This window comes from Alosa alosa, chromosome 22 (assembly GCF_017589495.1).
Source record: "Alosa alosa isolate M-15738 ecotype Scorff River chromosome 22, AALO_Geno_1.1, whole genome shotgun sequence".
Classification (NCBI taxonomy): Eukaryota; Metazoa; Chordata; class Actinopteri; order Clupeiformes; family Clupeidae; genus Alosa; species Alosa alosa.
The window spans coordinates 15969542-15985194 of record NC_063210.1 but is presented as its reverse complement, the minus strand read 5'-3'; the positions used below and the strand labels follow the sequence as shown (position 1 = coordinate 15985194).

At 42.6% G+C, this 15653-nt stretch overlaps 1 protein-coding gene across 1 annotated transcript in view; it reads left to right on the top strand.

Moving 5' to 3' along the window:
- The first annotated feature begins 12248 nt into the window (after positions 1–12248).
- The window catches only part of prkg1b (protein kinase cGMP-dependent 1b), a 145567-nt gene continuing 142162 nt past the window's right edge, over positions 12249–15653 (top strand). The window contains exon 1 of the mRNA XM_048233584.1: positions 12249–12731. Within this exon, the coding sequence (XP_048089541.1) occupies positions 12466–12731 (266 nt within the window). The 5' untranslated portion in view covers positions 12249–12465. The remainder of the gene's footprint in view (positions 12732–15653) is intronic.

Below are 15653 nucleotides of genomic sequence, written 5' to 3'. Positions count from 1 at the left end.
AACCTCAGCAAGAACCTTTGATTATTCTCCCCAGTGCCTAACCCTGACTAGAACTTGTGCAAGCTCCATTTATGCAACTACTTTTTGTGTGTGCCATTGCCAATGTCTGTGTGTTTGTAAATGTGTGTGTGTGTGTGTGTGTGTGTGTGTGTATGTGTGTGTCGGTTTGTCTGTATGCCCGCCCATGTTTGTGTTATCTCTTAAAAAGTCAGATAATATGTTCCACTCTCCATGTTGAGTATTTTTCATTACTGATAATGTGAAGAAAGGGTTAGTGAGCTGAATGGGACTTTACACACACAGGTGTATTTGGCTAACTAGCGCCCCCGTGTGGCCTGACATTGACCGACAGGGTGGAGGCAGGGACAGGCAGGCATGTGTGATGCTATCACTGCAGGGTTGCTAATTTGGTATGATCTCATCAGCCATTTAAATCACAGCACAGCTTTAACAATGTTGATGAATGCTGCTAGGTCTAACCTGCTTTTGAACTGCTGGAGGAGAGCCCAGTATGAGGTAATTAGATAAGTGGCTGTTGTAGCTGAGTGGGTTTCTGCTGCTGCTGCTGCTGCTGCTGTTGTTACTGCCACTGTCTTCCAAGAATACATGTGTGTAGCCATGTTGAAAATGTGACACACATTAAGCTTGCATCATTGGGCAATGTCTGGGCTCTCAGTCTCAAAGATGCAGCCGTGCAGTCACTGCACATGCACACACACACACCACACACACACACACAGACACACACAAGCATACGAGAGACAAAGGCATGTATAGGTTTACATAAACAAATTTAAGCACATGTACAAACACACATACACACACAAACTCATTTTCTATCTTCTCTCTCTCTCACACACACACACATACACACACTCATTTTCTCTCTTCTCTCTCTCTCTCTCTCACACACACACACACTCATTTTCTCACTTCTCTCTCTCTCTCACACACACACACACACTCATTTTCTATCTTCTCTCTCTCACACACACACACACACATACACACACTCATTTTCTATCTTCTCTCACACACACACACACACATACACACACTCATTTTCTCTCTTCTCTCTCTCACACACACACACACATACACACACTCATTTTCTCTCTTCTCTCTCTCTCTCACACACACACACACTCATTTTCTCTCTTCTCTCTCTCTCACACACACACACACTCATTTTCTCACTTCTCTCTCTCACACACACACACACACATCTTCTCAATGAGTCCCTGTTTTTCCTCCGCGTCTGCATTATGCAACCCCTTTCTGAATTAATCAGGTGGGATCCCTCTGTCAGCACGTGGCTCGCGCCTGCTGGCTGTGTGAATGTGTGTGCGTGTGTCTATGAGTGTGATTGAGAGTGTGTGCGTGTCGCGCCTGCTGGCTGTGTGAATGTGTGTGTGTGTGTGCGTGTGTGTGTGTGTGTTTGTGTGTGTGTGTGTGTGTGTGTGTGTGTGTGTGTGTCTATGAGTGTGAGTGAGAGTGTGTGTGTGTGTCACGCCTGCTGGCTGTGTGAATGTGTGTGTGTGTTTGTGTGTGTGTGCGTGTGTCTATGAGTGTAAGTGAGAGTCTGTGTGCTCCGCTGTTTTCCACATCACGGGCGAAAATGTCTCTCTCCCAGCAGAGGTTTTCTGCCTCTGTTCTTTTTCTGCTTGACCTCCTGTGTGCTGCTGCCCAGCGCTGTCAAAAGGGAAAAGAAGCAGCACTCAGCTAGCAGAAAAGCCATCAGTTAGGAAACAGCATTAGATAAACAAAATGTCTAAGTGTGGCAACATCCATAAACACACTCATCGGGTCAGTATATTTCAAACACTTGTTGCCAATGTCAACAAAGAGAACAAACCCCCCATATTGTAGCCTTTTAAAGCAAATCCTGCATTGAGCCCTACACATGTATATCTGCTTAATGGCTGTTCGTTAGGGGGAATTCAAGGATTGCTTGATCTAAAGACCACTATTTTTCAAGATGAAACGAGAGGAAGACACATGTGTTCAGACGCATCGCTGTGGGAGAAAGGGTGGTCAGCAGGGTGCCTTCTTTTTTTTCAGCTAGTCTCCATCCTGTTTAAAGCCCAGCTTGACAGATTGCTACTCTCTCCCTGTTACCTGCTGTGGTGAATTGAACAGCGCATTCTTCAGTTTTTAGAGATGTCATCTTTCAGGAGCTACCATCTTAGCATGGCAACATAATGGAAGATATCATACCTGTAGTTGGAGGAAGTCCCCGTCCTCACCTCATAGTCTTGGTTGCCTTTGACTAGAAAGATCTGCTATTTTATTAATGTGTACAGCAAGTTTCTTGAGAACTTTAATAGTCAGTTTCTTGAGAACTTCAATCATCCAATCGGAACTGGTTATGTGGTTACTCTGCAACATTGCTCAAAAAGTTGTCTCATGAATCACCTAAAGACGCCAAATCACCCCAAAAGACGTGGGCCAAGTTTTGCGACCCCCTTCTCTCTAACCAGCGGAACCTGGTTTTGAAATGCTGCGAGATCGGCATTAGAAGCAGAGGCAGAAAATGTGTTCTCTCATAGGTAGGCTATGTCAACACCAAAGGCATTATGTCAATGGCAGCCTTTGACTAAAAACCTTTAGAAAAAGGTTCCTAATCCAGACTGCAAATTATTTCACGACCACCCCAATATTTTTGTACCCTGGAAATCCAGAGTTCTCGCGAGAGCACAATGGAATTGTCTCTACGAGACACTGGCAAAGAGCAATGATGCACGTTACTTTTACCCCAACATTCCGGGAAACCTGCTAAACTTATGAAGACAGCGCTGCAACGTTGGAGGACAGTACACATTGGTCGTAGTGTTATCCGATTGCGTGCAGTGAGATTTTTAAATGCATGCTTGTTGCCGCCCCTCAAGTTGGGCCATTACATTGTTCTTTGCCAGACCCTTAATCTTTCTAGATTATCAGGGTCTGGATTTTCCAGGCTAATATTTTTGCCGACCCAAAAAAAAAACAACTGAAAGGCTCATGATCCTTCCTGATCAACAGCATTTCACAGGGCAGGACTGTTTGAGGGCATCTCTGATATATAGGCTATGAGATGTAACAGGCAGGTCAGCATAGTTGATCTGTTGACTGTTTGCAGGTTTATGGCATGTCTCGTAGGCAGAGAAACACTGTTGCTCTCAAACACTGTTCACTTAAAGCAATGGTTCGGAGTAATTTCACCCTAGGGTCCTTTGCACCATGACCCCGAGCCAAACCTGTTTTCCCTTGGTTGAACCCTGGTCGAGTAGCACTGTCAGAAACTAATGACTGTCTGCAGGCGCTTATGGAACCTATAGAGTATCTCGTAAATTACCCCACTAATAATGCCCTGAATGGTACGAAACTTCTACAGCAGTACAACTATGTTCTTTACTCATAAAATGAGGCATTGAAAAGTTTGTAAGTACACCAGGAGTTTATTTAAATAACACTTGCCTGATGGATTCTACTCTCTGTTACTATCTACCACTGCGTCGACGTTACTGCCGTGATTTGGGAAAGTCTTGGCAGGAAGCATGCATAAGGATGTAGATCCAGGAATGCACTAATATTTTGTTCGTAGTACCAGTTTGCAACAATTATTAGTTAACACTAAGTGTAAACACTTCTGGGAATTATTAGTGGGGTAATTTACGAGATACTAAGTTGGTTCCATTAGCGCCTGCAGAAAGTCATTAGTTTCTGACAGTGCTACTTGACGAGGGTTGGACCAAGAGAAAACAGGTTCTGGGAGGGTGTTTGGCTCAGGGTCATGGTGCAAAGGACCCTAGAGTGAAATTACTCCGAACCATCGCTTTAAAAATCAACAGTCAGTGTACTGATGAAGGAATAGATTAAATACACAGATATGGAAAATTTGCAATGTGACATCATGCTCCCTTTAAAGATTATTTTTAGTATTTTTATTTTGATATTCTTAAAATTAGGGTATTTGATATTTTATTTAAAAATACATTCTGATGTATTTTTCCCCATCCCTGAATTGAGGTATACAGTACATGGCACATTGAAAAAGGTCTGGCCATTACTGTAAATGAGATCATCTAACGACAAGGCAGCACAGGAATTAAGGAATAAAGGAATTTAACATCTTGCTTTGTGTTTGTGTTTATAACAAAAGAACCCTGGGAAGGTTCCACAGGAAGACTTCTGGGCGCTTCACACAGCCAGTTCTGCATGCTCCCATCTGCGGAGATTAGAGGTGATCCCTTATCTGATGTGCTGGACTGGGTTGAGTTAAGTGCAGTTGAGTTTATCGGAGAGAAACCTTGACCTTTGACCTTTGGTTATGACACAGGGATTTACTGACAATGACAGATAGCAGACAGTGGGATAAGGGGGCCATTAGCTGAGATTTAAAATAAATTATAATATGGTGCTTTTAGATGAAGATTATAGATTACGGACTATAATATATCTATATACTGTATATATATAGACTAAGACTATGGTTTGTGTCCAGAGTAGCCTAGTCTAATATTTTTGCACTTTTTAACATCATAAAATAAATTTAAATGTAAAGACTTTTGAAAAAGTTTTTGAAATGCTGTGTGAGGCCCATCCTCATGAGTAATAAATGACACTGAAAAAAGGATTGTATTATCTTTGTACAGTTAGGCTAGGCTGGGTTTCAGACTGGGTTATACACACATGGAGAAGAGAATAGCATGCATCCTCTTATCTACCTCTGGGATAGACGGTAAATAAGCTCATTTCCCAAAAGTTGTTGTGTTCCTTTAATCATTCATTAGGAGATGTGACGCATTGCATTTGACATAACATGGCCGCTAATCTCTTATCACTAAATACGGCTAAACTGATTCTAGCCTTAAACCACACATGAGCTTACCATGACTAACCATGGCTAAACACTTTAACATTTTAACCAGTGGCTAACTTAAATTTCAACCAGTGGCTAACTTAAATTTCAAACAGTGGCTAACCTAAAGAGGCCGGGAGGTGTCACTGCAAGATTTTTTGTATATTGAGAGAACATGTGCTTATTCTACTACATAGATTGTGCGCTCACTTTCCTTAATCATGCGCTTGTTTTACTAAATCGTGTGCTCATTTGATTAAATCATGCTTGGGGGGGGGGGTTAGGGGTTAGGACGATTCTATGGGCCCAGCACTGACGGGGCCCACAGAGAGACAGGGGGCCCATTATTGGGGCCCATTATTGGGGCCCCCCCAATAATACTATATATTATCCCAGAATTATCTGTCTGTCATAGGGCCCAAATTATCTATTCAATCTATTCAATCTTATTTTTTCTTGCGGCATATCACCAGGTACTTACCCAGTAATTTCTGGACCATTTTGTAGGTCATCAAAGATGTAAAAATCATAAACTTGGTTGTTGTTTACACAGGTGGGAGAGCGCAATAAATAAAGTGTATCCTTGTTGTTGTATCCCGCGTCATTCTGTGTAATGTTAAATAGGCTTGGTTGTTGATTGGCCACGATGGGAAATCCCCTACCTATAGTGAAAGGATAAACACCTCCTGTGAATATCTGAAATCGCTGGCAATGCCAGGTAATATGTGAACAACTCTGAGGTTGCCTTAAGCTATATGGCCTACCTGTTTTGTCGGGAAATAATAGCAAGTACCAGAAATCCATACAACAACATAATGTGGTGTCTTTTCTCTCCTTTACTTTCTCTTCATTGTTTTGTAACGACTACATCAGAATGTTTCAGGATTGTGATAGGCAGCGGGAATGGGGTTGTTGCCTGGAGTGGCATTCCACGGGGATTTGGGAGAGACATGGAGCTTTTTCAAGTATTCAAATCACACGATGATGCTGTCGTCTGCGGGCAGAATTACTGTCATCCGCTAAGCACATCAGAGCTCATCTTTCCCTTAGAGAACTTAAAAATCACAGTCACTCTCCCTCTCTCTCTCTCTCTCTTTCTCTCTTTCCCTCTCTCTCTCCGTTAAGAAAATCTGGGGGCCATTGAGAGAGCGTCCCTTATTGATCTTCCTCCACATTCGTCTATTTCTGTTCCCGGAGTCAAGTCTGAATATTAACAAGCCAGAGAAGAGTGTTGGCCTTTCATGTGATGTTTATCGATCGAGGGAGGGATGAGGATGAGATTCTCTCTCTCTGTCTATCTGACTCTTCTTCTTTTTTCTCTCTCTCTCCTTCTGTCTGCCGCTCTGTTGCATACACTTTCTCACTCTACTCATTTCTCGTTCACTTTCTCTGCCTTTCTTGCTTTTTTCTTTCTTCTCTCTATCCTCCTTTCCTCTCTGTCTGCTTCTTCATTCATTTATATACCCTTGTCTTCACTTAATTTGTTCATGCCCAGTCTTTTGATGGGTACAGTATCTTATCCTCTTTATCTCTGATACCCCCCCTCCCAATGTGCTGCAGCTCACTTGCATTACATTATTTTTACGTTCCTCTCTTTCAGTCTCTCCTGGGGTTGTTGCACATAGAGAAGTCATTTCCTCCCACAGCTTTGGGAACTGATTAAATCTGACATAGGACCAATACCTGGGGACTCATTTTAATGTCACACAAGACTGTGAATTCTTGCTAATGTAATAGTGTGAACCCTGACTCTTTGACTGCAAAGGACTAAGGTATTCCACTGACTGCTGGATTAAAAGGTTATGTGAGCACATGTTCAGGAAATGTGTAGGCCCTACCTGCATGAGGAAGTGTTTATTAATTTATTAAAAACAAAATAAAACATTTCTTGTGTTAAAATGTCAAGTAAAAAAATAAATGCACTATTCATATCAGGTTAGTCTATGTGGAATTGCACTTCAATCAACGCATCAATATGCTGACAGTGTTCTCTGGTTTCATGGGGATATTTTTTGGGGCATGTTCTTTTTGATGTAACAGGCCTTCAGTGCAACAAAGAGGTTAACAGTGGTCACTGAAAAGAAAAGCTTTGTCCCTTCAGAACACATACTGTAACTACAAAAGATATCCCTTTTTGAGAGACACAAATCCTCCAGGAGTATTGCTGTCTTTCCTAAGGGAAAGAACAGTAACACCCTCTATCAACAGACACACTTTTGGAGATTCCGGTATTTGAAGGTCAGGTCACAATAATTCTCACCTCTGTTGTTAACGGAAAGTAAAGTTTGGATAATACTGATCTAGTGCTTCCTGCTCCTATTCCACGTTCAGTGGAAAAGCTCCAAATTATTCTCATAAGATGGACTAAATTAATAGCTACGTACTGGATGTCAGGGCATCAGAGAGTCCCTCATGTTAAGTGAAAAATAATAATAATAATAATAATAATAATAATAATAATATTTTATTATAAAAATAATAAAAGTAAAATGCATAACAGCAGAATTAATGTTTACATATCACTGAAAATTTTGCTTGAGAAAATAAGTCCAAATGTAATTATTAGTTCAGTGACTAATAATTAAAACACATTCAGTAGGCTACATGAACACTATTTATGTTCAGTTTGAAGTTAATGGCTCTAGGGGTTAAAATGTAAAGGTATGCTATATGGAATTCCAGGAAGTACTGAGGTCAAAGCTGGGGTCACCAGCTTATTTCAGGGAAATGTACAAATTCATAGCAGACACGACGTAGGTCTTACACATGAGCTTTGGTTTCCTCCAAAATCTGTACAACCCCAATCCCGACCCTAACCCTAATCATATCTCTAAACCTAACCCTAATCCTAACCCTAACTTGTTATGACAAAAACCAAATGTGACTTAATAACAGAAGCGGTATGTCATAAACGTTTATGACTTGTTTATGACACGTTTATGACAGTGTCATGTCACTCTTATGTCGACACTGTCAAGTAAAGTGTAAATGATCATTCTAAGCAACACAGCGTAGCTCTTCACCTTAAAATAACGACTTCAAACTCGTTCTGATGCCTCGAGGACTTAGCATAAGGAGAATGCAGTGTCTGACATTGCCGGTGCGTGACTGTGTTGTCATGGATAGAAGCATGACCCTTTTAGGCTTTAGAGGAATTGAGTAGCCTATCCCCTTATTCCTAATGGGTATCAAGTATGTTGGAAATTGCCGAAAAGGGGAATTTCCTACATCATGTCACTTTTACAGTTTTTCTCAGTCACTTTGGTGCATTTCTGGAATCCTAATGAACAGTTTTTCTCAAAACAATTAGTACAAACTGCACCGCATTGTGTATCTAATAACCTGCAAAAGCACATACCTTGCTTAAAATGCTTAGTTTATGCCTCAAGCAAATAATTATGCCAATGAAATGGTCAGTGCAATCAAAATGATAAGTCATGATGCCATTGTTTATGTCAAGATAGTCAAACTGTTTTGTCTTTGTCAACATGACAGTTTATTCTGTACGTTTTTTCTGATGAACAATGCGCAGGGCAGCACTATTTTCTATTTCAAAACTACAAAGTTACACATTATTGTGAATGGAGGGGGTTGATTGCAAAACAGTTTCAAAGTTTTTACTGTTCACAGACATTGTGACTGTTTAATATACCATAAAACACCCCTTGGTTAGAGCTGTGCACCACTGTACATCTTTCTATACCTGACGTTCCTGTCTGTCAGGTCACATATATGTATGCCAAACAGACTATGGCAACTAGTTATGACTGCTAGTTCAACAAATTTGCATAGATAGATAGATACAGTAGATAGATACTTTATTGATCCCCAAGGGGAAATTCAAGATTGCATCTAATGACACAAGCAATGAAAAAAGGCCAATTTGTTTTTTATGGGGTTCTATTCAGCAGGGAACCAGTATAGTGCATTTTGACCAACATGACATTGGCCATTGAAAAAAAAAAAAAAAGACATTTGTAGAAAATCAGTTAATCAAATAATGCTATTTGTTCAAGATGGGGAGAAACTGCTTCAATGATGTGCACAAGTGATACGATGATATAGAGTTTGAACAAACAGTTTTAAGAATTACCATTCTGATCTGAGAAATGAGCCAAAGCAAACTGAGAATAAAAACTGTAAGAGAATGTGAAGGACTCAAAAACATAAATAAGAGACGTTGCAGAAGAAATGTCTGACGTGCATTATGCATGATGTACCCTTGACTCTCATGTAACCGATGAAAAGGCCTTTCATTTAGTGCTGTGCCGCTGTCCCCGCTGTCAGCAGAGGCAGCAGTCCAAACACCGAAGCCTCAGGCAGCTCACCCTTCTCAAGACGAACGCAAGAACAATAAATAACAATCAGCCGAGCGTGGCTCCACACCCGACACTGATCCCGCTTGATTTGCGTTCCGGTAATGGGATGTGGCGAACGCTGGGGAGATTACGGCACAGATTGTGAGACCGCCGCATTCCCCCCCCCCTTTGATTCCAGCTCCTGTCTGCCTCAGAGGGTCGTGGAGAACTCTTCTGGCAACGTGCCTGGTGGATGACTACCCGTCTTGAGGGCTAGGGCGTGGAGCCTTATGATCAATGACAGCTCCTTATTGCGGTGTCTGAAAATCGTATGATACAAGTGCCATGACCTTTTCAGACATACACTCAGTCTAGGCAAGCACAGGGCAAACGAGACGAGAGAGAGAGAGAGAGAGAGAGAGCCGGGGTTGAAGAGAAGGAACAGACAAAGACAGAGGACAGAGAGAAGAGGAAAAAAGAGAGGAAGGGAACATAGACCATTAAAGATACTTCAACTAGTCTCCATCAAAGTTCCGTCCAAAGATTATAGAGCGCTATGCTCCGCTCTAAGATCTTTGGTTCTGTCTACACAGAAGCTGATCAAGGACTTTTCTGACAGTTCCTGAACTATTAGCTTTATTGAGACTAATGAAACACACAGGACCTGTGAGAGGCATGGCTTATTTCAGGGGAACTCAGTTGAAGAACCTTTGCCATATATGCATGAGCCCAAAGGGCATCCGTAGAGAGACCAGATGAAGACACAGATGAAAGGACCATACCGAGAGAGAGAAAGAGAGAGAAAGAGAGAGGGAGAGAGAGTCAAAAAAGAATAGGAGGCAGAGGTACAGTGATGAAAAGATAAAGAACTATAAGGATATCATAATAACCCATGGCAACAACACACCCTCACCTCGGCAGTGTTTCTCTGGTGTCTCTTTCTGCTGTTTCTGCCATTTTATGTTCCACCATCTGTTTATTTTACAGACATCTGCAACTCTTTCTCCCACGGCGTTTTTTCAGCACTGACAAAGCAAGCTTTTATTTCTAATGACACGAAAGAAAATTGAGGTCAGGATGCCCTAACCATGACACGAGAGTAGGGCACAACCAACTTCACTTCTTCCCTTGAAGGTCTTCGCTGCATGTGTTTGGGACGAGCATTTTCAGATTTGACCCATTAGCCATTCTCAGAAACAATGAAAAGTAAGAGGAGCAGCATCATGTCTCTGGGTGACCACAATACTGAGAGGTTAGATGGGGATGGAGCTGATTCTATGTGGGCTGTTGTTATGGTTGGACCTTCAGTCATGTATTGAAAACTTCATAAACAAGCAAGAGGAATCCTAGTAAGTAAACACTGAATCAGAGATGCCATCATAATGTGGCCACTTGGAGCATCACATGCATCCTGTGGCACACAAGTTTGTGTCTGTGTAAACTTCAATGCAGCTCTGGAATGACTGCAAGTGGGGAACCGCATAGTCTGTTGTGGGAGGCCTTTGATTATTTCAGAATCCCAGGTAGCATTAAAAGCCTAGTGAAAGCATACTTTCTGGATATTCAACTATGTTTTACTATAGCTGAGTACACCACAGGGTGGCAACAACTCTAGATAGGAAATCATGGCGGGATGTACCATCTCCCCACTTGCTTTTACAATGACAATGGAGGTCATTGTTAGGGCCTCCAAAAGGGTAGTGGATGGGGAGAAGTTCCAGGGAGGGCCACGTTTCCCCCGATTAGAAAAGATCCCTGATTATGTTCATGGGCATCTTTATTTTCAGGTATTTTGTGATAATGACATATTGCTATATGTATATGTGTTTCTTTGTGCTAGACACTGCTGCAGGTGCTTTATTGCACCTGTGATTGTATTGCATGCGCGTTGCCTGTGCTCATGAGTGTTTCTGTGTGGGCACATTTGATGGCAGCTAAATCCCTGTCATTACAGTAATCACGCAAAGCCTGTAGTGGCTCGCCTCCTGTGACATCCACAACATCCACATTGATTAAGATTATTAAGACTAGAGTCCACTCACTTCACCTCAGCCGTCCACTTTCTGGACTTAACAATCAACCTCATAGCATAACCTCCCCTCTGTCCACAATGGAGCATGAACAGTTAAGCCCCCCCCACACACACACACACCACTGATGATTTCTGCTGGCTAGGCATATGAGGTAAACAATATTGATTTTGCAACATCCTGCCCTCACTTAGGGACCCTCTCCGGTTTCAATGAGAGAATCTGTATGCGTTACAGGAAAGGGGTGACTAACGTCTGCCAGCTCTCGGCCTGAAACCCGAGCTGCTCCCGAGGGGATGACACCAGTGGCACACATTCATCCCGATATGATATCTGGCGATGCTCACGTTTTTGTGAATCGCAGCTGCTTCTGCTCCAGCTGAGAAGGTTCAAGGTGACCGCTAAAATCTGCCACTTGGTGCGCGCGCCATGTGACAGCACTGCTCAGTGCCTGAGATGATGTGTGTCCCTGTTTGTATGGCTTACTATTTCCAATTTTTGAGAGAAAATTAGGCTACGCACTGCAACTTCACCTCTTACCTCTTACACAGTCATTGATAAAACAATTGTTACCAGTGCAACCAATTCAACCCTGATTCAATGTAGTGAGTGACCCTGGGGTTATACAGTTTGACCCATAAGGCAAAGCCCTCTTTAAAACAGGCTACTAGTTACAGCTTCAAACTATTTACCATCATGAGCAATTAGGGATTGGCTTGGGCATAGGGTACTAACTATAACTACTAGTGATGCGCATGGGATAAAATACACGCGTTAGAGTGCCCTTCCCCGAATTATCTCTCCCCCGTTATATGTCTCCCCAGTCATAAGCTCGGCTTGCACAAGGTTACATCACCAATCAAAACGAATAATAATTGCTGCTATTTCAGGATTGAAGCCTAGGGTTAACATTGGAATAAATATGTGAATGGTCCTTCCCCCTACGTCAGAGTAGCCTAGCCTACACTCACTACCCAGCGCGGCAGCTGACTTCTTTGCGCGCTCACCCGCACCCGTTCCACTTCACTACGTAGTGACCCGGGTCCGTCTCCAAGGAGGGAAAGAACAGCTCTAATTGGTTTCTCAACGCAATACAGCCATTAGCCTGTGGGAGAGTCCGTGGACAAGCACTTAGCTGGCCGTTGGAAAAATTGAAATCAGTGGCGAAAGCCCGCGTTCATCCGTGCGTCAAGGAACACCGGGGAATATCCAGGGTACCTGGCTAGTTAAGTGTGGAATTCGCCGGGTTTACATTGTCAATAGTGCTGTAGGCAAAGTTTTGTTTCCTTTCGTCAGCATGAGTGATTTAGAGGAAGACTTTACCAAGATTCTTCTCGTAAAGGAGGAGAGGATTAAGGACATGGAGCGACGTCTTGCTGAAAAGGAGGAAGAGATCCACGAATTGAGGAGAAAACTGCACAAATACCAATCTGTCTTGCCGAGCGCTCAAATTATTGGACCGCGCACCAGGCGAGCCCAAGGCATCTCTGCGGAACCACAGTCATTCAGATCGTTTCAGGACCTGACGAGTCAAGCATTTAGAAAACATGCCAAGTCTGACAGGTAGCCGCTTACTTTTTGCCACACGTGCTCCATTTATTTCTGATTTTTTTTTTTTTTTTACTGTTGCCCCTTATGTGAAAGACAGACACGGTACCGAAACGGCAACCGAAAATGTGGTGAATGGAAGCTACTTAGAACATTGGGTTGATTAATCGATCTGGGCTTTCATTCGTGAAGAAAGGGAAAGACAGTTGGAATAGGCTTGGCTCCAGTGGTTTTAATTGATCGCGTCTATGGTTAATCTCTCTGGAGTATTGTCCTCAGGAAGTGCATAACATTGTCGGATGGGATGAAAGGGGCTCGCCGCGTATTATGGGACAGTTAATACTTCGTAAAAAAAACCGTTATACGCCCAGAAAAATGCGCTTGTTGATTTCCAAGCGCCTCCTAATCATCTTCGTTGTGGACTATCTCTAAAAAAGTTGTCTGCAATGCAGCAGACAATGTCCTTTCTAAGAACTAGTTAAATATCTAAGCTGTTACGCTTGATGTTGCCCTAGAGATTGGTCAGTGAACCTTGCAAAGAGGGCAGAGGAATAATATGACTCATTATACCACCAAGCGCAAGAGAAAAGCAAAAATGGGATAAACCTGTTTATTTCAACGGTTACATAGAGTAATAGAAAACATGTATTATACTTTAGGCAAGAGAAAGATGCAGGCCTGTATTACATTATGTCGAAGTGAGGTTCTCAATTATACTTAAAACGTTGTATTCTTGAGTCACGAGGCCACTGAAATGTAGAATGATGAGCAAACAGATATCGGCCTATACAGTCGCTTTTGGATTGCTGTACAGTTTGGGAACTTGTTTCTAAAACCACATAAGCTGCTACGTAAACACCTATATCTACATTAGTACAAATTGATATAATGTTTTTCTTTCTGCCTGCGTGGGTGAGCGTAATCAATCATTGGCTCATCCTCCGTCGCTCTGTGACGCTGTAATCCCGAACCCCGCATCTTTACCTTGATCAATTCTTAATGCCCGTTTGATGAATTATTCATTCCAATGGCACTTCCATATTAAGGATATAATTTCAAAGATTCGTTCTTTATTTATAAGGGCGCAAATGAGCTTTCTACTCTGAGGTTGACATGAATTATATGCGAATTTTTCCATTTCTGGTGATCTCCAGGGTCGGAAAGTCAGGTTTGCAGTCCAATAGTTTTACTTTTCTCTGTTATCATACTTTTCCCCCAAATGTCTTTGATTTTGCTCAAAACTATTAATGCAGGGCTGGTACCACTGGTGTTTTAACAACTGCATTAGTCAGATGTCCTCCCTTCTCAGTTTAAAGGAGGTGAAGTTTACCCTGGCTACATATGGCTGTCAGTTCTCTGCTCCTCTGTTCTCCTCTCTCTCCGGAGCAACGTTTGACCACTAGGTGTCGGCAAAAGAACGTACAGGGGATTATAGGATGATTCGTTAGGTTTGGACGGACTAAACAACAGTTGCTATAAATTACATTTATAACAGTGCTATGACAGTAGCTCAGTGCTAATAATAGTGATAATGCTATCATAGTGTTTCCTGCTTTCTTTGGGAACATTCAAAACGTGAATGTCTGTCTACGTTTATTAAGACATCCAGTAGGCTATGGATTCGCATTTGAGTAGAGTGAGTAGATATCAAGAAGTAACCTATGGTTGCACACTATGACCTCCCAGTGCTCTCACAAAAACGTGTGTACCATAGAGTTTGTCATTGTATTAGTAATGGATATAATGAAGACGACAGCAGCATACATTACCAGTGTCCCTGCATACCCCTCCCCTGCTTCCATGAACTGTGGCCTGTTTTGTCTCCATAACGAGGGGCTGAACAGATCTTGAATAAGTAGGCGCTTGTGAATGGTAAGCCCCTAGCGAGTCCGTCCCCCTGCTCTCGCAGTGTTTCTAAATTAGAACCCCCCAGTGTAATCAACAAGCTCCTCGAAAAACACTTGAGCATTGAACAGTGCGTTATCTTGATCGGACACATAAAAGGCGCTCGGTTTCGTGCGTTAAGTGCGCGCGCGGCGGTCTTGGGGACCCGGTGTCTGCATTTACATGTCACCTTGCGTTCACTTTGATCTACGCGTGGTCTGGTATCTTGCAAGGGCTCTTCGAGGATGTCCGTGTCGGTGTCGACCTAATTGGCCCGTGCGCCTAAACATATTCAGCAGGGATGGATGAGCTGAGAGCAGTCAATGAAAATGAGGTGACACAAATTACAGACGTAATGAGGATAGCTGTAGCTGGCAGAGCGAGGTATAAGAAATATAGGTCAAGAGATATGTGATAACTTGCCCAATCCTGTATATAAGGAATTAATTCGATGAAATGAATCAGTGAGCTTTGTAGCCTATAAGATACGATACATAACATGTGGTTCTCTCGGTGATCGCAATGTATAATATACAACCACAAGAGGGCGCCTTTTACCTTCTTCAGGCTACTTGTTATTTTTGGACGAATGGGGAGGTCGCTCGTCCTGTCTCAATCTTCACACTCATGCACTCAGACTTTGATGCACATACCCGGCAAGTGCTAGGGCTATCCCAAGGTGAAATCGTGAAGTGCACGACTGCTTGTTTTTCTGCCCTTTCCACAATTTACATTTCTGCAGACTAAAGGGTTGGGTCGTTGTGACGTGAAACACAGGGGAAGCCACGTACATGAAAAGGAAATAGTTTACGACTTATTTCTTTGGTATTGTCAATTTAAGTTTAGGCCTATGTCACAGATGCCGTCCAATTCCTGTTAATAGCATGTTTAGCCCTTACAGCCTCCCAAACTCAATCACTTATCAGTGGACGGAGGGCCGTGACCTCAGGAGAGGAGATTTAGCAATAGACTCAATAATGGGGAGGTCATGGATCATAGAGGACAATAATGGAAGTTTGTGTGTGTGTGTGTGTGTGTGCGCGCGTGTGTCCA